Consider the following 27,357-nt stretch of genomic DNA (forward strand, 5'->3'; position numbering starts at 1 on the left):
GCTGACGGTCGCTTTCCTTTTCAGACTGTTTGCTTCATCTGTGCGTCGAGTTTGTTTCTTTTTCTTTGGATTTTCACTTATTGTTGAAGTTGTATCTGTAGTCGTCCATCTTTTCTTTGTTTGTTCAGCCATAGTAGATTACTGTTTACTCGCAACACTTGCAGAGAGCCGAAACACAGCCGCTTAGCTCCGCCTACCCTCTCTGGCAGACCGACCACTGCTGGCTGATGGAAAACGCGTCACTAACTGGGCGCCGCTTGTGACTCTTGCGCCACAGACACCCAGTCTGTAATACTGCAAATGCAAAGGCTTTCATCAGTGGGCCATAGGCTCAATCACCATTGTGTTACCTCATTCGGCGATAGATAAAGACTTAACAGACATTTATTTAAATGAAAATCTAAGAGATTATCACTTTAACAGCTGTAATTTAACCCCTTTGTTACTGCTCAGACTGTTTACCTCTCCTTGCTCTCATTACACCCAGATTTATTGTACGTTGCTTTTATTACCTAATCTTTGGCCTATTTTGCTCTTTAACTTGACCCTTGATATTGTTACATATAATTAACTCTTGTCAGTAACTCTATAAGTAGAAAGCAAACAGTCTCCTTTCTGGAGGTCAAATGATGATTAAAATAAATCATGAAATGCTTCTAACTTAATCCCTTCTCGAACACGATGCTGTTTGAAAGGACTACCTTCTCAATCCCTGTAATTACAAGTTCACATAAAAATTAATTTTACACCCCCTGCACATTCATCCACCATGATGGTTTAATTAACAAGGTCCCTTTTAGAAATTTGCGACGGGGAAAGATTTATGTATTAAATTTGTTTACACGCCCAGTGGTTTCATACTGTTGAGACTAATTGCACGGTGTCAGAGGGCATCTCCTCGCTGAGTCATGGGACCTTGTCATTTAGCACTCGCCTGCCTTTTATAAGGAGCCGTCCCTGAGAGAATACTCAGCTCTGACATTTTTCAGAATCAAGATTTAATTTGGAGCAAGTCGGGGAAACCAAGACTTGAGGACGACAGCGCGTCCAAAACCACTCCTGGAAATTTAAATAAAGGCTCTTTGACATTGATGAAGCGACAGCAGTTGGTGCTTTGCATTTTATAGCCCTACGCGCACCATGTATTGTGCTTCATTAACAAACCGCTTCACAGCCGGGGGAATCATAAATCTTGATTGCGCCGTGTCAGCAAATCGTCTTCGGACGGGGTTTGTTTACAAAGTTGCAGAGGGCGAATCTGACCACTGATAGCTGCTATTAATTAACGTCGCATATTGTCTCATTCCAGTTAGTCCTACAGCAATTAAACGCACCAACAATGGAACAGTCTCTGGTAATTAATTATGGCATAAAATTATTGAGTCTGCGTCTCTGACTGGAGGATTGTTAATTATTTATAGTTGAATTAAGTCACAACCCCGTGTCTGATGGAAATACTGCTCAACCTGCACGCTGTTGCTTTTCTGTAACAACTTATAGGTGTAATAAGTTCTTTCATTTCACGCTACCATTATTGCATTGAAATTAATCAGTTTGTTAATTATTTGAAAGGGTTCTGACCTTTCTGGAATGACAGAGTGTGAGCAGAGTTTGAAAGTGAGGCTGTGACGAAGTTGTCTGTCGTACTTTTTTCACGAAGGGAAGGAAGAATGAATTTAGATTTAATAAACAGTAAAGCTGCTGGAAGAAGATAACAAATTTGACCTTCCGTCTGCACATACATGCCGTAAAGACAAAGATTGATTTGCAGCCATTGTGTTTGACAGATATGCAAATGAGCGTCATCACTGAGCTCTTTCCCTTTTTTTTAATCATCCCATCAACTCATTAAACAGAGCGGCAGGTACTGTTTGCTCTCCTGTCTTCTTATTAGATGAAAAGCGCAGCGTGATGACTGCAGATAGCAGCTCCTCGCTGAGCCGTTCAGTATCAGCGGGGAAATTAGACAAGACAATGCAAAACAACGCAGTGTGGTGCAACGCTGAGGGAACTCATTAGAACACTACAGCATGGGAGGAAGCCGCGTGACGCTCTGCAACATGTCATCGGGGGTGTTGTGAGTGTTATTACACAATCATAATTTGATAGCTGGTGCACAATTACTTCATTAATTTTGAGAAGCTTTGCAAGATAAACTCAGGGGCCAAAAGAGGCATAAATGGGGGAAATATTTAAAGCAGTCTGATGAGTCAGAGCTTCTGATTTCAGCTTGTTGTGTTTTGATTCTTGATTTCAGGAGGGAGTACACCAGTCTGCATAAGTACATGGACAGTAGGGGCAGTAGTATGTGGTTGGAATAGACCTTTAAAATGTATGTACTTAGATAGAAAGCTGTATTAGGGTGGAATATTGCCGTAATGCTCTTTTACAGTCATCCAAGCACTAGGTGGCGCTGTGACAAAAACTGCGGTCCTAGAGAAGCAGTCTTTAAACTGCAGCCTCCTCTACTGTAGGGCCATATCTCCACCCTAAAGCCTGAACACAGACATACTGGAATCTTCAAACTTTACTGAATTCTGTTTCATGATACAAACATTTGTTTACATGCAGTGGGGGGCTGGACAGTGAAGTTCTTCACGTCACTAAGAGCCCAATAAACTCCCACAGGAAAATCTGGAAATGTGCCGACTCACGGAAAAGGGGGAAATATGGCGTTTAAAAGTCTGCATCAGAACCCACATGCACTTTATGGTTTGACAGTGGGACAGACATAAGCGCGCACACACTTAGTGGGAAAGTCTGTGAGTGTGGAGGTCGGGATAAGGCACCTGTCTCCACGCCCTCAGACTCACTTTGTCTTTCTCGTTCACGCTAAGTGTGTGAGTGTTTAGAGCTGGCCCAATGTCAATGTATCGAGTGCGTGAGGCCTCTGATGCCGACTTTTCAACGCAAAATAGGGCCTTTCTGCAGACTTTCCTGTGGGACTTACCCAGAGAACAAGAACAAGAAACCAAGTTCATTTCTCAGTGAGAACAGCTGGCTACTGGCTGCTGTGGGTGTTTATTTGTAGAGTTGTTTGTATTTGAATCCTCATCTGATTTACATTCATTACTTTAATGACTTTAGGTTTGGTTTAGTGCTAGATGTATGAATGTGTGAACACTGTAAACATAGACAAACACACGGGAGGTGTGGCTTTCTTTCATATTATTTAATGCTGATGCTTTTTTTCAGGCAGTGCATGATGTCATGATCGTGTGTCCCATTCCTTCTTTTTATATAATTTTGAGCCCTCATAGACTCAGGCCATGTCTACATGTACATGGGTATTATTTTTTACCTCCTTCGTTCCAAAAGAAATCCACACAAGCACGGTAATAAAAAAAATCCCTGTCCAAATGAAAACACAACACAACACAACAATATAGTAGACGAGTAACTGTACATATATGTGTTAACATGTAAAAAGTCCTGTTACGCATCACTGTTTTTGTCATGTCATTTTGAAAGGAGTGTTGCCTCATTAGTGACGTCACGAGCCAAAAACGGCGCTTACCCGAGTTTCTAAAAGTCTTCACCCTGGCTGGAGTTTAACAACAGATCAGTTTTCAGCGGTCAGGCTCTGTCCAATCACAAACGAGTGTTGTCCTTCCTTTTCTGTAATCTTAAATGTGTTTTGTGAGATCTAGTTGTGTTTGACCTTGGGGGCCACCGTACTTTAATCTATTTGTCAACATACACAATGACATGAGGGCAATACAGCTGAGACTATATGGTCAGATAGAACAACAACAACCGTGTATATGAACACATATCGTCGGGCTCACAGCTGGTCGCAGAGATGTCGGGCTTATGGAGGAGCGCCAAAAGAACCATCACTTCCACTTCAGTCGCATCTTAACACGTTGACATTCTTTATTAATGTCAGGCGTGAAGAATCGACCTGTCACGAGCGAGTCTGAGCTGACACTCGAATCAGACTTTGCAGACACTGAGCGGCCGTGTCTGAGTGTCACACAGAGCAGGCCGAGGTTATTAAACACACAAGCATTAGTGAAAGTGCCCCCCGCTTCAGCTGCACGATACATCGCGATCATTAACGTAAACATTTGCAAATTAGCTTCCCTGCTAGCTCGACATGAAAGCGCTCCATATGTTCCTCTGTGTAACGCTCATTAACCTGAGAGCAGACGTTAAGAGAAGAAGAAGGGATTTCAGGTTTTTGTTGTGATTCAGATCAGTTTGTTTTCCTCTCTCGTTGTCTGGTGTCCCGCGGGTGCACAGGAAACACGCCGGTCTGAAGCTCAGAGGAGAGATCTCCTGCTTTCATCTCAACACACTGAACAGCCGGGCGGCCATTATCCGACGCCTCTTTGCTGCGTTTGTTTACCTCTCCATCATGACTCACCTGTCATCAGGGGAATTCAGCTGCGGTGCTGATTTATTAACTCTTCAAATTAGAGCTAAATCAATTCATCTATCGACCACATTAAGACTGACACGCAGCCTCCAGCCTGGTCGTTAAACAGCAGATTATGATATCAAACATATGGACAGCAGGTGTTATAGAACATCAGGTTTGTTTAAACATGTATTGAGTTTTTTTGAGCCTTTATTGACAGAGAGAGGACAGTGGATAGTGTTAGAAACAGGGGAAGAGAGAGTGGGGATGACGCGGACAAAGGGCCGAGGGTGGGGGTCAAACCCATTTAACATGTCCAGGCCAGGGTCCCCGCGGCTCCTTGAAGTCTTTAAAGGTCTTAAATTAAAATCAGGGAAAATTAAGCTCAGGAATTCTCTTACATTAACTCTTAATCTGCTGAAGGTATAACATTTTTCAGATGATGTGCATAAGGCTGATGGGAAGTCTAACATTACTTTACAATCTGAGTTGTTTGACTGTAATGTCTCCACAAGCTTTACGTGTTTACGTTTTGTTCGCCGGTTACAAACAGTGATTGTGCTCGGATATAATCGAGCTAACATGGGGACACGCAGGTTTAGCAAAAAAAGGATGAAGGTAGAGACGTTTCGGAGGTGGTTGGCGCTCGCAAGAAACGACAACGCAAGGTGCAACTTATGCCGAAAGACATTCTCGTTAGGGACCACGGGGGTGAAAGCTGTTGAATCTCAGTGGGGCTTTAATTGTGTTTGTTAAAGTCTTTTAAATGCTTGATTTTAACGCTGCAGGCTTCTGAAGAATTTTCCTGTCATTGTAATATAATAGAAACAGACAAAACAGCGGTCTAACTTCCATCTACAGCTCTGCAAAAAATGAGACCACTCCAAATGTTCCTTAAATCAGCATCTCTCTCTGCATGTCATGGTCAGCCCAATCCAGATCTGAACCCCACTGAAAACCTCCTGAATGTGATCAAGAGGAAGATGGATGGTCACAAGCCATCGAACAAAGAGCGGCCTAACGTCACCATTATTCCAGATCTGAAAAATCTTTTCTTCTTAACCAGTCGTCATTTTCTGCTAAGAAAAGACCTCCATCCATCCATCATCTATACCGCTTATCCTGTTCAGAGTCGCGGGGGGCTGGAGCCTATCCCGGCTGTCATTGGGCGAAAGGCGGGGTACACCCTGGACTGGTCGCCAGTCAATCACAGGGCTGACACATAGAGACGGACAACCTTTCGCACACCTATGGGCAATTAAGAGTCACCAATGCACCTAACGAGCATGTCTTTGGAATGTGGGAGGAAGCCGGAGACCCCGGAGAGAACCCACGCATGCACGAGGAGAACATGCAAATTCCACACAGAAAGGCCAACTTCGTCCCATCCGGGGTTTGAACCTTCTAACTGTGAGGCAACAGCGCTAACCACTGCACCACCGTGCAGCCCCCAAATAAAAGAGCTAAATGAGAATATTTTATTTGGAAGGAGGAGAAATGTTGTTTACATTACAACGAACATTTTATACAAACCTATAAACTCAATTGTGGCTGCCAAAGAGCTCAGGAGAAACACTGAGTTTAAAGTGGAACGGCTTAATTCAGGGGTTTCACTTCTTTTCATGATCAGGCGTGTTAGTTTTGGAGAGGAGGGACCTCTGAGGATAATTCGGCTTTCAGTAAAAACACTTGTGAACTATAAGCACTGAAGGGACATCCTGTGGCTCTGATGCTCCTGCGTTGCTCTTGCGTTGCTCTGCGTACACAGATGCAGCTCAGAAACCAAAGTACAGATATTTGACTGGCAAGATGTGATTTTTACCACAGCTGGACTCATCTGTTTTTGGCATTGAAAGTGTGTTTAAAGCTGCTCATAAGTCATGAAAGAACCATTCTCAACTGTAGTCTGATTTGAGTCTTGATCTTGAGCTGTAATGACGGGCAGTGACCACAGGATGGCACTGTGGCTTTATCTGTGAACCCCGCGGAGCAGCTCTTGTCTGATCAGCAGTAAAAAAAACTTTGAAGAAGTCTCAGATTCCCCGAAGGAGACCATGAAAGACAAAGTTGTGAGAGCCGGAGCCGAGGCGATTAAAGAGAAAGTGTGACTGTAAAAGAGCTGGAGTTGTGATCTCGTTTCCCTGTGATCCATATATATTGAGCAAAGGGAGAGTGATGGCTGAGCGGGGACTGCTGCACCTCCGTGGACCTGCAGATGAATGAAGATGCAAATGGAGGGAGGAGGAAGTTAAAGCCTTTAGTGACACTAAGCACACCCCAGAGGCCCGAGCAGCCGAACACTCAGCCTCAGCACATCAAGGACTCAGCCCCTCTGTCTGAGCCTCCCCCTGGCACGCATCACATCCCGTCCATCTACATTTCCATCCAGACAAACACTCGACTCCGTATGCCGCGCCGCGCCGATGACAAGAGACAGATGTGCCCTCCTCGGAGAATCCACTTTGATAAGCTGCTGCTCCACAAACTATTAAATAACCCGAAGAAACCGGCAGAATAAAAACCTGAAAAGGACCTACTTTACATGAGAATGGATATGCCTGGAAACCGTACCCTCGCACGTTGGCTTCGCCTTGGCTGTAAATGTCAATTTCATGTCAGATCCTTTCTCTATTCAAGCATGACGCCTGTGATTGCTTCATCCCTTTGCATGAGAATGGCTTGAAATGAACGTTGGCCCTTTTTCTGGTGCTCATTTACAGAGAACAGTGAATGCATCGTAAAAGGCCGGCGTGCAGACAATCCCATGATCAGGTCCTACTTATAGGAAATGAAATTGTGCAGTGTGCTGTGTACTTTTAAAGTTCTGCGCGTCATGCTCGAGGTGTTTATCGTTCTCTTTAACCACTAAGAGCAGCTTGCAGGTGGGACCTTGGCTATGCTAAGCAGTGTCACAGCCATGATGCAGGCCCCATGTGGCACGCTGTTTCTGTGAGTCACTCAGGCATACAGTACTCCGGCTTTCCTCTTCACTGCTTACAGAAACACAGGTGAGCCCACAGCAGGTGAACCTGTCACAGTCAGCACCTGCAGGATCCCAACAGCCAGCAGGGGAAAACTGAAGGACAGAGGAAGTTTTGTTGGGAAGAGTTCTGTGAGCCACCTGGGAAGTGATGAAGGTGAAACACAGTGTCGTCCTAAAGACACACGGAGGGACTGACAAACTGTTACAGAACGTCTCTGCATGGGCTGCCCCGGACTGACTGTTACACACAAAGCTGTGGCCATTTGTTTGTTTTCTTTCTGCTTCAGCTCCAAACTCCTAAATCAGGTGGAATTACTTTAGCTGGAACATGCAGATTTAACAGTTTTAAAGAACTTAAGTTTTCAAGAACGACGCTTGCACGTTGGATGTGAAATATTTCTAGCTGACAACTTTCTTAGTCACCTAGGTCACCTCCATTTTTCCAATGAAGGATTTTAGTAAGACAGAGCGCTAAAGCTAAAGTTAGGAGCACCTCCAAAAAATCTTTAACGTGAAACTGCTTATTTTTTCCAGTTTTTATTCCCAAATCTGTTTGTTTAAGGGAGGTGAGACCTTTGAAGATAATTCGGCTTTCAGTAAAACCTTTGTAAACACATGACCACAAAAAGGATCCTAATCTAAAATCAAGTTGAGCCACCAGAAATACCCGAAGAGCTCAGGAGAAGTTAAACTGCTTAAAGATATAAATCTGTTAAGTCACTATCTATCGCCGAACGAGGTTACACAATGGTGATTGAGCCGATGGCCCACTGATGAAAGCCTTTGCATTTGCAGTATTATGGACCAGCGCCCAGTTAGTGATGCTTTCTCCATCAGCCAGCAGTGGTTGGTCTGTCAGAGAGGGTAGGAGGAGCTAAGCAGCTGCTTTTCTGGTCTCTGCAAGTGTTGCGAGTAAACAGTAATCTACTATGGCTGAACAAACAAAGAAAAGATGGATGACTACAGATACAACTTCAACAATAAGTGAAAGTCCAAAGAACAAGAAACAAACTCGACGCTCAGATGAAGCAAACAGTCTAAAAAGGAAAGCGACCGTCAGCGAGGAAAATCAATAGTTACAACCGGAGCCAACCGTGGACGTCACACATGCAGCACTGTGTGGATATCTGGGAAGTGTGCTCCCGCAATTGTTTATCACCATAGGTGGCGCCAAAGAGAACGAAACTGAGATTTTCAAGATTACAACTTCAAGAGCTAAGTTTGTAAAGATTCGTTAAATTCAAATCAAGAAGTGTGCATTGTTTTATACATTTGGCTGCAACGGTCTGGGGCCCCTAAGGGATGCTTGAGGAGGTTCCAGGGGGTCCCCAGCAATTTATTTTCACTATAACTCAAAACTATTGTCATGAGTTCGAACACATATCCTATCAAATGGGGTTCTGTGGTCAAACCTTTGTCAGTTATAGGTCCTGTAAATGAAAAACCCTAAGAGCCTCGGCCTGAGACTTTTACATTAAGACAGTTCTAATCCAAAAGGAGCCTTAAGAATAATACAGAAGAAGAATGAGCAGCATTTTTTGGGTTATTTCTGTCATTAAAACTCTGATGCCCTTTTGGCCTCTCGGCGTTACTCGTGCAGTTCTGCTCGGCACTTTAATTTGTTTAAATGTTGATTTATTAACTAACTGTCTGTAATTGCTGCTTAGTGCCACTGTTAATCCAAGCTGTCTGCCTCCTGAAGCACATTAGGCCAGATTTGTATAATGAACCAATTAGTTCGGTTATGAAAAAGAAAGTGGGGATGTGGTTAGAAACGGGGAGCAAGGAGCTAGAAAGTAGTCCCGTGTTAGTGGGTGTTTTTTTGTTCGGTTATTATGAAGCATTCTCAACACAGTATATGAAAATAGCTTCTATTTTTATTCTAATTTTTTCTGAGTTAAAGCTTGCAGAAGTCAAAAAGTTCATCTGAATCCACCATTAGTTCTTGGTTTGGTCTCTGATGACGTTTCTTACATCGCTGCAGCATCTCAAATATGAAGTTATTTCAGCTCACGAGCGATCCTCCTTCACACGTTCATTTAAACATATCTGTGTTTCTGCTCCGGCTTCTGTCACCCGCCAGAAGCTGCCATCACAACTAAGAGCTCCATTGTCTGCTAGCGTTGTCACTGTTATTAGTCTTCTTGGATTGCCTGTGGAGGTATCGGCAGGCTCCGGGGGAAGCGGGCGCCAGGCTGGATAATTAGTTGTTCTTGGATGCCAGACGGGCACGTTGCCGTCACTTGGAGGGGAAATGGAAAGTGGCATCACTATCACAGTAACACCGGAACAACCTTTGGTGTGAGGGCCGGGGTCCAACGCATCTGTCGCACCACCAGTCATCTACCCACTGGCACGACAATAACACTTACCCGTCTCGATACACAGTGAGGATGATTACTTTATCTGAGAGCGAATTCTTCTCGCCATGTTTGTCATTATTAGTTTTGGTGTGCTGGAATCGACAGGTTCTGTCTCAGTCCTGCTGATCGTTGTGGACAAAATGGTTGGATGATTTTATCTTTTTAGATCTTCATTAACTTTTGAACTCGCAATAGAAATGGTCCGACAGTGCTTGTATTAGTATTTATGCTTATGATGCTCTCTAGAGTACTTTATCTTTAAAGCTCCCTCGCGCCTAACAAAGTAAAAGGTTTTTTAATACCGTAAAATCCCTAATATAAGACTTTGGGGGGTATTTGATAGGGAGAAAGGTTTTCTATAGGTATTAATAAAAACATGTATACAAGTTATTTCAACACTATTTTTATTCATTTGAAATGCAAACAAATTACAGCCTACCTTCTGTTTTCGCCATGTCGAGTTAATAATCCTGCTAGCTAACGGTGCAGTAGTTCAGCCTATGGTAACGTTGATTGTTGTAAAGGGTGGCGGCTGCACTGGCGATCATGCAGCACATGTCTGTGACGAAGCTTTAGCTAGATTAGAGCGTCCTCGTCTGGGTAAAATACCGTAACACAATAAAAATACCTCTCTGTGCATTTTATACTGGTATATCGGTCACACTGTTATTAGGACACCACCCACTTTTTAGATGAAAAATATATATATCTTAAAGAGCAGCTCCAGTCATGTTTTAAGACATATAAAATGATCTGCTTTAAATAATAAATCGTGTCGGATGTGTTTTTTTCTGCAAATTACGTCATCTCCTCCTTCTCCCTCATTAAAAATCTGCATCTGCATAGGCCCCGCCCACTATGCAAATTTCCAGCCGCCCCCTCCGTCGTGAAAACAAAACACGTCTCTGCCGTCGTTTAGTGGCAACTTGTTGAAACTTAGCTAGCTTGAAATGTAGTAATTAGCAGTAGTAACGTTAACGTTAGTAGTCAGCAGTGAGTTGGCAAAAATGACGATGACGGTTATAGCTGGCTCACGCAACGCTGAAGTGGTTGCCATAGGTTACATATAATGATATGCATAGCGTCACCCTGTCCATTAACAGGATTGGCTCCTTAGGTTTGTGACGTCTCAAACCTGCCAATCTGAAAACATGTTGTTCAGCCTGTCCTTGGTACGCTGCAGTTTAAAAGCAGACAGGCCCAGCCATGGAGACGACTGCTGATGTTGTCCCTGATGTCTTGCACATGAAGAACACCACATGAAGATGTTTACTAGGTTAAACACCAGATTTTCACTGGAGGGGGGCTTAACAAGTGCGTCTGATATACTGCAAATGTTTAAACATGAAAATATTTCTTGACACTCGAGAAGTTATTTTAACTTTGTACATTTTTAGTTATACTATTACAGAAATACTACAAAATATTTATAATATATTATAATACTATATTTTTTAAGCAGAAGGCATTTTACAGTTTTCTGTTCCCACATTGTAAGTTTTTACAGTGTCTTGTTTTTCAGTATCTTCAAATACCATCTCTTTTAAAATTGTACAATGTAAAGGTTATCTAAGTTCTGTAACTTATGCTCTAGCTACATTTTATTTATACAATCTCCCTCTGCAAGATTATGGCGCCTGCCTTCGACCCAATTTCACAACATTTTACAGCAAATGTAACACAACAAGGGCCATCAGCAGAAGTACAATGTGACTAAAGACTGGCTGCATAAAAATGCTCCTTCTAGTTATGTAGCTTTTAGTTCAAAGGTTAAAAGAGACCTGAAAACATAAAGGAACAAAAAGAGAGGACGAAAGCATCTTTATGTTTGTACGCACGCCATCGCGGCTTTACTTTAATGGTTTCCTCGACAACTTAAACCCCAAAGCTGCTCTCCTGTGCAGCCGCCGTCCTCCTGTGAGCTGACATATTCCAACATTTCATCCCCAACATTGAGCTTCCCGCTGGGGCTGCTGGGGACACTGGGCTCACAGCTCTTCTGGTTTCTACTGGAGATGTGGACGATGACGAGAAGTGTAGTGATGCCCACGAGCAGGGTACCGCCGAAGCCCAGCAGGAGGCCGAACAGGAGCGGAAAAGCTACATCTAAAGGCCCTTTCTGGTAAAGCGGCACAGGAGCTCGCTCCACAATCAGATCCAGGTCACGCCACGTCAGGTCCCTCACTAACACACACACACACAAACACAAGCACACATATAAACAGGAAAGACACTCTTACCATCTCAAAGGACTGAGGGAGCATCTTCGTCAAGTTTTAGCTTGAATAAAACACCCCGGAGAAAAGAAAAGAAAAAAACCGGACAGGTGATAATTACATTTTTGAATTTGGAGGTGTCCTGGGAAATACTCCTCATAGAGTGAGAGTGTTGATGTTGAGAAGTAATGAGTTGGAAGCATGCCCACGGCCACCAAATCTAATCCAGCATCTCATCTAAACACTTAATAGATTCCGGGCTCAGTGAAACATATCATTTGTCATTCAGACAGTCTCCAGAGGGAGAGTCTCCTCTTGACATCAATAGCCAGAGATATTTGGATATTTGGGGCTGAGATGTGACCACACATACTGAGACTTATTCTATTTTTAAAGCGTACCAGACTCCTGAGTCTTTCAAGTAGAGGTCATTGAATTTCATCAATCAATCCATTTTTATTTCTATAGCACGTAATCACGCACAATCTAATGAAACTTTACATACAGAGCAGGTTTATTCCAATGCTCTTTGACCCAACATTAATCTACCATGAATAAGCACTAAAGGAAAAACTTATTGAAACAGGCAGAAACTCATTGGTGAACAGCTATCTGCTGCGACCAGCTGGGCCCAGAAAGTGGGGGAGACGGAGAGAGAAAGATGGACAATGGAGTTCCAAACTATCCTAACGTCGAATGCTGCCTAAAATTCAGCCTCAGCCATGGGCAGTGCTATTCATTCATAGCCTGTGTTGACCGCTAAGACGAACTGAAATAAGACTGAATAAGTCTGGTCTACGGAGGATTTATGTCACCAGCAGTTCCCGCCCTGACCAGGGCATCACCAACGCCGCTTCTGTTGCGTAGCAACAGGTAGCTAGCGGGCTAACTAGCTATCATAAGTTACGCCTCAACTTAACCTATTATTTTAAAGATAATTTGTTTCATGGCTCCTTTCCTTATGTTAACAGTTGTATTGTTTGCTATTCGATTGAGTTGAAGCTTAAATCTTTTACATTTAAAAGTGGATTCCTCGGCCGAGTCCTCCATCTCGTTTGAATTGCCACGCAATAAATCTTGGGATACATGCCTTCGTGGCCCGGGAAAAAGAGCCTTCGAATTGGGACAGCCGTTGACGCGCCGCTGTGACACAATCAGCCTTCAAATACGCCCTTTGAAGGATGCAGCTCCTGACTTGGGACACAGCTAATAATCCATCCATCCAAAGGTTGGACTGGTTTCAAGTAAATTTTCATGTGACAGTATGGTTCCAGTGGAAATTGTTACACAGCTCAAAGGTTGGAAAATGTTAGTCTTTGTATTGTAAATGTAATCTTTTTTTTCCCACCAATAATATTTATGTTTTGTTTTTTTGGACTTGTATCGGAGGGGTATCAGAACTAGAGTTGTTCCAGTACCAGTACCAGTATACTAATATCAGTCTCCAATTCTGCACTAAATGCAGTGTTCGGTATTCGTGATTATGCTGACAAATGCACCAATCCAAGGCCATAACCATTAGCCCCCAACAATCAACTGGTTTGAGGCAACTTAACGGACAGCAGTAACGAACAACAACCGTGTGGTGCAAGCAGAGAGTATAATGTTGGTCAAACCTAGCAAAATGTCAGCAGTCAGTGTTTTTCCACATATATTATGTATATTTTTTGATCACACTGGTATCGGGGGGTTCTTCATATCAGCCAATACAAAATGTGGAGGTATTGGAATCATTATTTTATCACAACACCTCTACTTGTAAGCTGTAGGATGAAATACCTTACCCTTTCTCGTCCTGACCCTCTTGCCTTCCTGCTGTCCGTCCTTTGTGTCCGTTTGTACCGGCGGGACGTTTAAAGAGTTGACATATTTGTGGTAGTCTTCAACGAAGCGTTTCAGGCTCAAGACTTTGTCCTGGTTGATGTTCTTCCCCACCTCTGTAAAAACAGGAGCACAGAAACAGTTGGTAAGTGCTTCCCTGTCACTTCTAACACTAAGAACGTCTGTATTTTATCCCATGAAAGATGTAAATTTGAATGTAATTGTTGTTTTGGTGCCCTGAACATAATTAGTTCTGGCTGGAGAGCAGCGGCTGTCCTTCCGCTCACAGTACAAGACGCAAGTTTCTATGTATGAGTGCATCTTCTCAGAACTGCAATCAAGTGCACGATAATTGCAGCATTCTGCATCCACGCTCTCCTCTCTGCCCCCCTCCCTCCTTTATGTCTTATAACTCATGTCTTCCCATCCTCTCCTTGTCTTGTTTTTCCTCCGAAGCTGCTGATGAAAGGAACAGATGGTTTGTTCTGTGGCTTGTGTCAGCTCCGCCGAGTCCTCTGTCAGATCATTTACACCTCCTTCCATCCAACGCCACTCGGCTGTGGAGTTGTGCGCACGCTGGACGGCAACACATGCCAGAGACTGGCAGCGTGCAAAAATATGCCACTTGTGAAGTTCCAATTAAAAAGAATCTCAAAGTAATGAAGCAATTACGTGCTGTTGTTAGAGTCGTGAGGAGGCCTTCTTGACCGAAATAAACCCATTTTTGAAAATACACCGCCATGAACCCAAATGAGGCTTTGTTCCAATTTCCTTCTGTCAAGGGACATGCTGAGATGTCTCGACAACACTGTGCTGTACATAAAAAGTGAACTATTTAAACTTTCAGGCCATGTTAAAAGAAGTTATTCACAGCAGGCACATGTCCTTTGTCTCCATTTGCATCTCACCGATGGCGATGTCCGTCCTGCCGATGTGCTGCAGGGCGCGTGAAAGCCTGTCGTAGTAGGTCTGCTCTCCGTACCTCAGCAGCCAGTCTGTCAGGGCCGTCCGGCACTGCGCCTCGCTATCTAGTAAACACAAAACATATGGCCGTCAGACAGACAGGTCTCTGACAGTCCGCACGCTGCCAGAAAGTCCCCGAGCTGAGCTGGACGTGTGAGAAACAGACAGCTCTCAGGGTGGACTTCGCTGCTTGTCTTATAGCAGCTTACAGCACTTAAAGAAGAAGTTCACATTTCTTGTTCTCAAAACAATCCTCACAAGGAGATGTAGGGGTGGGAAGAGTTATTGCTCTGTTTATTCCTCCTGACTATCCAACTGGCTCTGATAATATCCAGTCCTGAAGAAGTTATACATGATTGGGCAAACATCTAAAAACAGTGGTTCATTGCTAAGCAAAAGATGGATACTAGGTTCAGGCAAAAAAAGGTTACGATAGGCCTGACTGAGCGTGACTCCAAGTGAAATGTATCAGCCTTTCTACTGTGTCACTAAGACCAGTTTCTTTAAACGTCTGATGTTGCTGCAGAGTGGTTTAACAGCTCAAAAGACTTCACTTTCAGAGTGCTTCTAACCAGCGCTTAACTGTGATCGTTAAGTCTGTTTTTAAATCGCTCTGTGCGCTTCATATTTGATTTTTATTCAATTAAATTTTACAGAGAAAACAATAAAAACGAAGGAAAGGAATCGTGTCCTGGCATTAGCAGCAGCGCTACACCTGGAAACTGTACCGTCGAAAAATGAAAGGACTCTGTCAACTTTGTCAACAACAATAGCGGTGGAAAGTCCCACCCCCTCCCGATTTTGAGAGGTGACATTGACGAGCGCGGCGGTGTTCTAAAAGTCCAAAAGCGCAGCGACAAAAAAACGCCAAGGGTGTTTTTTTCGCTGAAAACGCTGAACTGCACCGGTTTTGAAAATAGACGCTGCCAGCACAAAAAACCCTGCTAGTGGACACTTATTGACCCACAAGAGTCAGCTGAATGCCCTGTGAGTCTTATGCAGACGCCAAAACATACCTTGTGTGTCTGCATGAGACGGGAGAGCCTTGACAAAGCGGTATTTGAAGACTTGAGAATAAAGGTGGTGATACATGTGTCAACTTTTACATAAAGAGACAGCGTAAACGTCAACAAGCAACATGATGAGACAACGGGCAACAAGGCTCTCTGTACTCCTCCGTTCCAGTCACAACTATGGCGTTACTATAGCAACTCCCAGTACGACCGCAATTTAAGCTAGCTCAAACAATTTAATACAAATCTGCTCACGCGCTTGGATGGCCGCCATTGTTCAGAAATATTTCAGAGATCACATGACCCAAAATCTGGGCTGTGATTGGAGCATTTGTGATGTAATTGTGTATGTCCAGATCAGAGGAGGTTGACCTTTTTTCCAATATAAAATTGTACAGTTGAACATTAATATTGTCTGTTGATATTGATGTGAAAGTTGATGCGTGCAGCTGAACATAAGTGTGCACTAGAGGGAGGAGGGTGGATTTTGGCCCCATCACTTACATTGCTTTGAGAAGGAATCTCTTCAGAGCCAGTATTTACAGGAGGAATAATTGCAGTGACAAATAACCCTTTTAATATAATTAAGGGCATTTACTATAACTACATAGAAAAAATATAAACCTTTCCTTTAATGTGTATAATAAGCATAATTATTTCTGTGGTCCAAAGTGCCAGAGGTTTAAGGGGAGATGTGTTTCAGCTGATGATGAGCACTAACCCTCAGCAGACGAAGTGTCTCTCTTGGCTCGACGCTTGAGATCTAGTTGATTTTTTTCTGGCGAGAGGCGTTCAAGGTGCTGAAAGATGTTCTCCTCCGGGTGAGAGAGAGCGAACAGGAGGTCCTCACACTCCCGAGGCGTCAGCAGCTCCACTAAACGCTCCAGCTGGTGGACACCGAGGTCTTCCGACACTTAAAAGCAAGATCACACTTCAAAGTAATGCAGGGAAGAGGCCTGGTTAGCCATTAGGGCAGTAGAACTGTAGCTTGCATTCAACTGTCATGTTAAGGCATGGCTACAGTACTCTGCTTATTCCAGTTAGTGGAGCGTGATGCTAACACTATACACACAACATTTCTGCACCATGCTTGTGCTCTCAATTAGCAAGAGCTGCTTGTGGGGCGTGAAGCTGTCACATTTCCCTCCTCGGCTGCAGAGAATAGAAACTGAATAATCAACATTTCACAACAGAGAACAGAACAATCAGCAAATTCAGTCTGACTGTGAGATTTTTCTTCAGTTCAATTCTTCTCAGACATGCTGCTGATGTAACTGCACCTGCTGAACGAACGTTTGCTCTCACCTGTGTCCTCCCCGAGTGTTGAACTCGGGAGCAGAGAGATGAAGAAGGCGCATAATTTCCAGAGTTTCATGTCCGCTGAAGTAGTTTTAGGCTCAATGCAAGCTGCTAACAATGTGTCATGTTTACTTTCAAAACATACAAATGATCTAGAATTGTTCAATTATAAATAGTGCAGCATTTTTTTGTCTTTTTTTGCATCAGACTATCGCCATGCAACATATTCCATTAAAGCTCCTGTGAGGAGTTTTTCGCTTTTGGTTGAAAACCACCACTTAAGCATGTACAGGACAAAATCAGCAAAGAGGTCAGAGGTTCGGCTTTGTCCACAGGGGGCGCCAAAATCAACATAAAACGAAAGATCCTCACAGGTGCTTCAAGAATGTATAAATGGATTTATTTATTTTTTCTTACTGATAAATTAAACCGTTTAAAGTATTTTATTAAAGTCTATAAAATCTCCAAAAAATATTAAAATTCCATCACGTTTGTCTATATTTTCAATTTAAATGTATAACTCTGCTTAAAGCAGCACATTAGGGTGCTATTTGATCAGTAAGTCTCAGGACCAGCTGACAAAGGCTAGCGTTAGCCTAACATTAACAACCAACATTAGCCTGTTCACATTAGCGCAGGCTAACATGAGCTAACATTAGCCTACTCTCACTTCAGCAGGCTGACAGTAGCTAACATAAGCCTCATCACACTAGAGCTGGCCAACATTAGCTAACATAGCTTGCTCATACTAGAGCAGGCTAATGTTGCAGCACATTAGCCTGTTCACATTAGAGAAGGCTAACATGAGCTAACATTAGCCTACTTACTCTAGAGATGGCTAAGATGAGCTAAAATTAGCCTACTCACTCTAGAGATGACTAACATAAGCTTTCATTAGCCTGTTCACATTAGAGCAGGCTACCATGAGCTAACATTAGCCTACTCTCAATTCAGCAGGCTGACAGTAGCTAACATAAGCCTCATCACACTAGAGCTGGCCAACATTAGCTTACATAGCTTGCTTATACTAGAGCAGGCTAATGTCTCTGCACATTAGCCTGTTCACATTAGAGCAGGCTAACATGAGCTAACATTAGCCTAATTACTCTAGAGATGACTAACATGAGCTAACATTAGCCTACTTACTCTAGAGATGGCTAACATGAGCTAACATTAGCCTACTTACTCTAGAGATGGCTAACATGAGCTAACATTAGCCTGTTCACATTAGAGCAGGCTAACATGAGCTAACATTAGCTTGTTCACATTAGAGCAGGCTACCATGAGCTAACATTAGCCTACTTACTCTAGAGATGGCTAACATGAGCTAACATTTGCCTACTTACTCTAGAGATGGCTAACATGAGCTAACATTAGCCTACTCACTCTAGAGATGGCTAACATAAGCTAACATTAGCCTACTCACTCTAGAGATGGCTAACATGAGCTAACATTAGCCTACTCACTCTAGAGATGGCTAACATAAGCTAACATTAGCCTGTTCACATTAGAGCAGGCTAACATGAGCTATATTAACATTATATTGTGCATCCCTAGTTAACATTAGCCTGCTTACACTAGAGCATGCACGCATTAACATTAGCATTAAGTTAACCAGACCACTGAGCATGATCTGAGCATCTCCCCTTGAACTAGTGACTCAATCCTAAATGTTGTGTTTGTGTGATGTTGCCTGGGAGACGAGCATTGCTAGTAGCTCTGCGTTTACACGCCTGACATTCTTGAGTCACTAAAATAACGTTAGCCTGCTCACACTAGAGAATTAAAGCAGTAACTTGCATTTGTCTGCTCATGCTAGTGCAGGCTAATGTTTGGAATGTTTACTTGATAAAAGCATTAAACTTTACATTTATTATTAAAATGGCTGTTTATGAATCATCTGACAACTGAAATTACAGGCCTTGCATTACACAGCACCATACTTTGTGATGGATATTGTGAAATATTTATGTGAATAACCGCTGATATTGCAGAGAGTGACTAAAGCCTATCCATACATGTGTGTGTGTGTGAGAGAGTTGAGTTTGTGCTCTGACATACACACTTGGTACAAGTTAACCAGACCGCTGAATGTAAATAGAGAATCTTCTGAGCATCTCCACTTGAACACAGCCTCGTCTCCGAGATGCTGTTTGTGTTATGTTGTCTAGGAGACGAGCATTGCTTGTAGCTCTGCACTTAAAAAACCTGATATTGTTAAGGAATACATTAAGAAGCCGCCCATGTCATGCCACTGAGACTTGAAGGATATGGAGCTTTGCTGTGCGCTATTATTATTATTATTTCACATTTTTAAAATTGATGGTTCGATACAAAAATAAAAAGCCTAGCCTACATGTGAAATCTGTATAGCTGGCTTTACAAATAGGTATGCTTTGTGGAGAAGAAAATGAGTGTGTAATATTAAAGTATGCAAAAGTAGAGCAGTAACATTAGACTTTTGTGTCTTTGATGTGCATTACGGGAGGAGAGTGTTCTCTGCGTGCTTGAGCTGCATCTCTCCAGCACGGAGAAACATGTTTAATGGCATTATTGTGTGGGCTACAGAGAGGGCATGTTTTAAATTGTTAATAAGCTTCATTTGCCAAACAGTAAAGGTTGTTTGTGTGGGCTGAGTCTCAAATTCTCCATGTTGGCTAATGAAAAAAAAAAAAAAACCCCATCATGCTCTGGGGCTGAGAAGCACAGAAAGTTGGGCGTGGGTGGTATAATGGCTCCGTGATGATTTGAGATGTTGCACTTGGAGGAAAAAAAAAAGAAACACTGGGCACGAGGTCAGGAAGTTTATTCATGTTTCTGAGCTGTTCAGTATCTTACTGATGAAAATACATGCATACCAGATTTTTACTATATGTTGCAGGGAATAAAACCTTCAATGCATCACACAAACAGTTTGATCCTGTGGAGAAAAAAAACACTGAAAGTGGAGCAAACGGAGTTACTTCTTTGACTTTTGTTTGAAATGCTTCTGGCATTGTGACTGTTAGCTTGTGTAGCCGTATCCCCATGTCTCTTACACTTCACACCACTGAAATCTGGTTGAATACAGATACAGACTCCGGTGGAATGAAGGATAGAACACATGGAATAATCTCGCAGAAAGTGTCTGAAATGTAAGACGCAAAAACACACAAAACATCCTGAATCATTCCCATTTTTTGATTTTTTGTTGCGCCGATTGAACACAGTTTTCCCAAAGTGCTGCACCACAATCAGCGTGTTTATTGCAGGAGTGCTTAAGCCTTATTTTTAATGTGAAGCTGCAGGACGGAGGCCTTCTCTGGCACCTGGTGCAGAGCGGGCGATTGGGACTGTGTGATTTACGATTTCGCCTCCGAGGTTGAGGGGGAGGCGGTGGGTGCAGCAGGAATGGGATGTTGGCCTCTCCCTTTTCTCCGGGCTGAAAGTTTGCGCCTGAGCGAGACCAGGCCTGCCCTGCTCCGTGGCTGCAGGCTTTCAGGCTTCTTCTGTTGAAATCCTGCACTCTGGCACGTTATCACAGGCCTGAGCTGAACGGCTGTTTAGTCATCAGTGATGCAACCCCCCCCCAAAAAAAATCCCACCGCTGCTGCCACCAGACACCACACGGCCTGCCTCACTATCTGTGTGCCTCCGAGTCCTGCTCCTGGGGAAACACAACACCGACCAAACACATCGCTCATGCCACACACCTGAAGCTTTCTGATGGCTGTGCTTTCCTTTCTTTTGTGCACTTACTTCCACACTTTCTCACTCAACTTCTGCCCTCCTACGCCCTAAAATCTCCTGCTAAATCTCCTGCTAAATCTCCACAAAAAAGCTGCTTCCAAGATTTCTCCAGGCGATCTTATCGTCTTAATAAATGCTCCACAAGTACTTTTGTAACAGATTCTTGCCTGTAGTTGCAGCTCTAGACAAATCTACCTTCTAAAGCATTTGCAAGATTAGACTCTTAGCTTTCTCTGTGCACAGATGAATGCCTTACCTTGCTTAAAATGCATCACTTACCTGACTCGTTCCTTAAGGTCCCCGGTGACTCTGTGAATGCAAAGCAAATCAAAAAGATTCAAAGCAAACTTCGCAGGGGACTGAAGGCACAGCTCTCCATCTGCTGTCTGTCGTCTCTCTGACTTTTTTCTCTACCTGAGTCAGGTATTGGTGTTTTTTAGAGGACCGCATCGACCAATAGGATTCAAGCACCTGAGTAGGGCCGCCCATCTATCAGGCGTAAAATGCCGCCACACCCTGCCATGTGGCGTGGCTTTCCTGCCAAGAATGGAGGAAAATAGACAATAAACACAGGAATCAAAGTGAAGGTAGTATTCCCAAATCTGAGCACACAGCAGGTACAGTAAAGTGATATTTCCTTTAATCTCTCATTAACAGACACAACGTCCTCTCCACTTCAAAGGCTTTCAAAGAAGACTCCGAGGAAGCCATGATCTCACAAATGAAATTGAATGTAATATTCATCTAATAAGGGCCTCATGTTCATTATTTGATGAGTCTCTCTGTAATTTGCTCGTTCCTGTCTCGCTCTCCAGAGTAAACCACATTCTTCATTAGGCCACAGCATCTCTGAAGCCCTTCAAACCCTTTCACCGGAAATATTTGAATGATAATTTGCAGCTGTAAAAAGAAAAAAAAAACGTGCTTTTGCAGGCTGTTTAATAGGAAACATTCTTCGCTCTGAGCACCATTCAGCCTCAAAATCCCTCGAATCCACTTTGTAATATATTCTAACAATGCAATTAACTCGACGACCATCTGCACAATAATTACTGTACTTTTTTAGAAAAGGACTCAACACATCCATAAAAACATCTTATTAGCAGGAGACTCTGCAGCTCTGTTCTCTCGCTGCAAGTACATCTCCTTTCAGCCTCAAGTGAAGAATGGGGCGACACCCGACATCCCGCTCTGTGAAAGGACCAAGTTTTTGAAAAGCATTCCTTCCCCTCACAATGGCAGGATTCGGGGGAGGGGGGGGCGGGTGGGTGGTTGAGGAGAAACAGCGCAGACACATTCCTGAGGTAGAGGAGCTGCACCAGCCCTCACCTGACGAGATATTTCTCCAGAGAGCACATCCATTCGAGCCCAATCTTCTTTATATGTGATTTTATTGACAAGGACACCAATATCTGTGAGTTATGAGCTGTTGTTCTCCAGAGACAGGCGGAGCTTTACCTCTGTGTTTCTGTGTGGGGCCAGATAGCTGTGGACAGTGCGACTTGTTGGAGGTAATCTTTTGGACCTCTGGAAAGTGACAGCTGAAAAACGAGCCTCTAAGAACACCCCGCTCGGAGGCAGCCGCGCGCACGGCTTACTAACCACACTGAGGGAGGCTCTGCAGGAGGGTATTTTTTAGCTCCGGTGGTCATCACACCGTGAACCGTCTGATAATGATTATTTTCCTTTTTGATTAATCTGCAGATTCTTTTTCCATTTATACAATTTATCTTTTATATAAAATGTTATGTCTTCAAAACGCTTATTTTTAAAGCCCAAAGACTCTTCATGAACTGTCATAAGTAACAATTAAAATCAAAGAGTTGAAACATTTCAGCTTTTAGAAGGACTGAAAAAAATAAAAGGACGATGAAAAAAATAAAGTAAAATCATCTTTTTTATTAATGGACACAAAAACCCCAGCAACAACCCATGGGCTTTTCATTTTCTGTTATTAATGACAAGGAAAAGCAGCGAATCCTCACATTAAAGAAGCTGAAACCAGCAAGTTTTCCACATTATTCTGGTTTTAAAATGACCAGGGATGCACGATATTATCGGCACGTTATCGGTATCGGCCGATATTGGCTTAAAAATGAATCGCCAACACGCAAATGTAAATAATGGGCTGCTGCATACTTGATTAAATGCCCAACCTCGGCGCAATATCCCCGGTGCGAAGAAGACCTGCGCGGCGCAGCGTGATGACGTCACCTGTGTCTACCTGCAGCATGAGAGAGTTAGAAGCCAAAATGTCCGTGGTGTGGAAGTTTTTCAAAGTGTCCGAAATGCGAGGAGTGTTCGGTGATGCGAGGAGGAGCCAAGGCAAAGTCTTTCAACACTACAAACTTGATTAACCATCTCAAGACCCGTCACCCCGACCGTTGTAACAAATGTGATAAGAGTATCACCATTATACTGTACGCTAATTCCAATACGGAAGAGAGTTGATGATCTGATGAAAAATATCGGTATCGGTAATCGGCTAAATGAGTTGTAAAATATCGGCATATCGGATATCGGCAAAAAATCCAATATCTTATATCCCTAAAAATGGCTGAAAAAAATAATAATTTCACCTCTAACCAATAGTGATTCTTAGTTTATAATGTATATGCAAATAAATACATGAAAAACCTTCTTTTCCTTCACAGCTGGACTTTACAATACTTAGTGCAGTTATCTGTGTATATCAGATGCTTCAGAGTTTCTGACAAGTGTGTTGGTTTTAAGAAAAGCACAATATCAAAGTCCGTGGTATTAAACAGCAGCTCTCATCACAAAAACATCGTGTTTACAACATTTTTTATTAATACTGCAGAAATGCAAACATCAAGCACTCAAAGACAACAAGCAGTCCACAAAGTGCGATCGTCTGTCTCACAAGCTCTGCCGGCTCTGATCACATTTGTTCTGACATGAGTTCAGTTTTATATGTTTCATACTCTTTATGTTCATCAGGCTCTCTGGGAAATCGTCTCTTTAATGTCTCTCTGCTTGCTTAATGTGTCACAGCCAAGCTAGCCCAGAGGGTTCTTGTATTGAGAATAAAACAACTTATTGTTCATTCACGTTTAAACTTGTGTTTTTGTCCCAGTGGGAGAATGCAAACCTGCATCCTGCCATCTTTTTCCGGGATGAACGAGCGCTTAAAGCAACGCCTTCATTGAGACATGTTTCAGGGTGAGGGCTGACCCTCACACACACACACACAGACAGTTGTTGAATGAAGAGGTGCCGCATTTCAGCACGACGCTCCCTGAAGGCAGCACAGAGGGGAAGGCTCCGTTCAAACATGTCGCTGTGAGGAATGTGAGCTTCAGCACACACTTGGCAGAAAGCCTCTTTAGGCACATGCATATGTTAGCTTGAAAAAGTGTCACTACTGTGAACCTACAGAGATGGCTGACCATCATTTTATTATTATAGAATGAAATTTAAACCATATTTCCCCTGTGATCTGTGGAAGCAAAAGAGACAACATATCGGAAGCAGTACTGTTTAATACATGAAATAATCAGTCTGTGGTAAAGACGATCTGAGAAGAAATTTCAAAATAAAAGCACTAGGAAGTAATTTGGGGTTAGCACTTGTGCCACTGTACAGATCTGATTTAAAAAAGTAACTTACAGCGAATGAAACTGACACATTTAATCAAATCTAACCTCCAAGATAAATGGCAAACTGCTGCATGATGTAGGAGTACACCGACAAGGCGGAGATTAGCATTTATCTGCATTAAAATGCAAATGACAGTATGTCAGGCTATAGCGCTAATTCAGACGCATGTTCACTAATGAGATACTTAATGTTACATCAACATCTCGCAGCTGCTATAGAGGCTTATTGTTTATTCATGTATATGTGCATTATGAGCACACTTCATTGTAGGTGTCGTCCCATGATTCAGTGCGAGACGCAGCACAGAACACATGAACACACTGTAATAGGCCCGTGTTATGGAACAAAGACACTGTTCATGTTTTAATGATGTTATTGGCTTCACTGTTTTGCTGTGAGGTTCCTGGGTGTCGGCCTTCTGTCTGCAGGCTCTGCAGCCCGAGGCCGCCCAGAGGTTGTGTCTCCACCTTGATACTCCCATCAGCCCTTTCTCTCTCTCCCTCTGATGCCTCATTGGCTGATTCTGTTCCGACTTGCCCGGGCAGGAATGCATCTACCTACTAATGCACTTTTATGTTCAAGCAATTTGACAATGAAGAGTGCCATCGTTTTCGCAGCATAAATATTTCATTCCTCATTTGGATGCAGATTGGAGATGTCACACCCAGAATACAAATGTGCCGTCTCTCTCCCCTGGAACACAAGCGCGGCCCTGTGTGAATATGATTTGTGTGAGCGCGAGACAAATATGGTGGAATGTGATTAGGTTTTTATTGAGAATCACTGTCACTGTAAAAACAAAATAACAAATAATAAAGTCTGACTTATAATCCAATTCCATAATTTAGAGTATTGGCAGCAGCCGGAGGATGCAATTACAGCCAAATGTCCGACACTTTAAAAATCACGCTTTGAATATGATTCTTTTCTCTTTATTAAAACTGATGGAACAACTACAAAGGAGAGTTTGAGACTCAAACTAAAACGTTTACTTTCACAGTTCACTCCTTAGTTCTTCAAGGCTTAACCTCAGAGACACCACACTTCTCTTATTGACTTCATTTTTTCTCCTGCAGCAGATCACTTTTTAGGCTTTGCGGTCTCTATTGTGACACAGCTTGTTTGTCAAATCGTACACCAGGGTGACAAATGGAGCCCCATCTGATTGGTTGCCTGAAAAAAGTGGCGGTGAGGACAACGGGGCCTTTCTGAAAAGAGATTTTCAACTTGAAGCGGCTCAGAGCGGTCGCACAAAAAAGGCGACACGCTCTGAAAAAAGAAGTGTGCAGCGCCTTTTCTCTTTTGTTGTGCGACTTAATACAAAATATTGTATTTTTTACTCCACATATTTGACAGCTTTTTAAGTTACATTGAATATGAAGATTTTTCATACAAAATGTGTAAATAATTTGACCTCAACCAGATAACACGTTAAAATGAAGTTTGTTTAATAATACATCAGCTTTAAGTAATCAATTCTGTAAGACTCTGATGGGGTCATTCTGCTGCTTTACCAGTATTTGCTTTTGATTCCTTGTGTGCATCCTGCTGATTTTACGCAATGTATTAATGGCTTTTAGTTGTAACTGGTAAATGGACTGTATTTAGTTCTTTTCTTGTCTTCCGACCACTCAAAGCGCTTCTACACTACACGTCACATTCACACACTGAATGCCAGTCTTCAATCAGGGTCAATGCCCATTCATACACCGACGGCTGCGCCTTCAGGAGCAATTTGGGGTTCAGTGTCTTGTCCAACTGCAGCAGTCAGGCGACGAACCCTCAACCTTCCAATCGGGAGACGACAGACTCTACCGCTGAGCCACAGCCACCCCACAATATTTGGGTACATTACAGCATAGATTATTTGGGCTACATGAGTGCAGCTGAAAAATGCTGTGTAAAGTATTGCTTCCAAACAGTTGCTAATTTACATATTTATTCTGAAGGATTTTGATCTCTTTTTCCTCAGTTTTGGTCTCCACCACCTCTTTTGGGCTGTGTGTGGTTCTGATGTTTGTTGCTCGATATATTTTGTGCCCAGAAACATAAACTTGCAGAAGCTGTAAAGCTCTGAAGAGGAGACGGGACCTGCAGAGCCCGGTGATAAATCTCTTTGGGTTTGTCGCTGTGAGCAAACCCGTTACGTTACATGATCTATTGCCATTTTAAAGATATTGATCATAGCAGCTTCAAATAAAATGTGCCACTACTTCTGCCCTTAATGGTTTTGAATAAATATAACTCGACTAATGGCAACTTTTTCTGCTAAAAATCAAATTGCAAGCATATGCCAGCGACTCCACAGTGCCCCCTAGTGGCCCCTTTTGATTGACTGCACATCGTAAGTGCTTTATAATCATTTAAAAATAGCCCTAAAATGAATCACTGTGTGCAAGCTGCATCCCAAAATGAATGTGTGAGGGGCAGGAGGGAGCTGGGTAATTCTCCCATTCATGAGAGAGACAGGGGGTCTGTCAGTACCCTGTGTTTATGCACTTCTCTCACTGACATGGGGTAATGGAACGTGCAGTAATAACAGTGGAGGGATGGCATCGCTGTGGGAATCATTTGGGAACGCTTATTTTTGCCTTATCTGAATATTAGCCGAGCGTGAATGGCTAGTCGGTGCCTTCACTGCCGCACACGACACCTCAGACGCCGGATCAGCTCTTTTTTCTCGTGACCGAGCCATGAAGCAAACACATCACTGCTGCTGCCATGGGGATTAAACGCATTAAGGCGCAATAAGAGGCGTTGTTTCATTATGTTTGGCTGCATTAGTCGTCACATTTAGCAGAATGAGCCGCATTTTCTCTGCCAAGTGTGTTCTCTCAGTAACATCACAAACAAAAACACTCCCTTCTTTTATGATGGTGCACTGCGGCCTCATCAGTGAATGAGTCCGGGCTTGTTCTCTGCTCAGAATACCTGTCTGCTTTTTCACTAAGCCTCCTCTTCTATAGAACTGGGGACATTCCAGCCG

General features: G+C 43.0%; 1 protein-coding gene across 1 annotated transcript; it reads right to left on the minus strand.

Annotated features, from left to right (window-relative positions):
- Window positions 1–11,564: 11,564 nt before the first annotated feature.
- Window positions 11,565–17,097, minus strand: tmdd1 (transmembrane and death domain 1). The gene is made up of 5 exons (XM_069659654.1): window positions 17,028–17,097; window positions 16,444–16,635; window positions 14,655–14,774; window positions 13,710–13,862; window positions 11,565–11,893 (listed from the first exon to the last, which is right to left on the minus strand). The coding sequence occupies exons 1-5, from the start codon at window positions 17,095–17,097 to the stop codon at window positions 11,565–11,567; spliced, it is 864 nt and encodes a 287-aa protein (XP_069515755.1).
- Window positions 17,098–27,357: the final 10,260 nt, after the last annotated feature.

Source organism: Semicossyphus pulcher, unplaced genomic scaffold (assembly GCF_022749685.1).
Source record: "Semicossyphus pulcher isolate SPU_LCO1_2020_fin unplaced genomic scaffold, fSemPul1.0.p SCAF_13, whole genome shotgun sequence".
Taxonomy (NCBI): domain Eukaryota; kingdom Metazoa; phylum Chordata; class Actinopteri; order Labriformes; family Labridae; genus Semicossyphus; species Semicossyphus pulcher.

Bases quoted from the DNA above. Each gene is read 5' to 3' on its own strand.
- tmdd1 (XM_069659654.1), bottom strand. From the start codon at position 17,097: ATGAAACTCTGGAAATTATGCGCCTTCTTCATCTCTCTGCTCCCGAGT. The intron at 13,863-14,654 runs GTGAGATGCAAA...CTGTTTTTACAG, and splicing joins CAGGACGGACATCGCCATCG to AGGTGGGGAAGAACATCAAC. The intron at 11,894-13,709 runs GTAAGGTATTTC...TGTGTGTGTTAG, and splicing joins GAGGGTCAGGACGAGAAAGG to TGAGGGACCTGACGTGGCGT.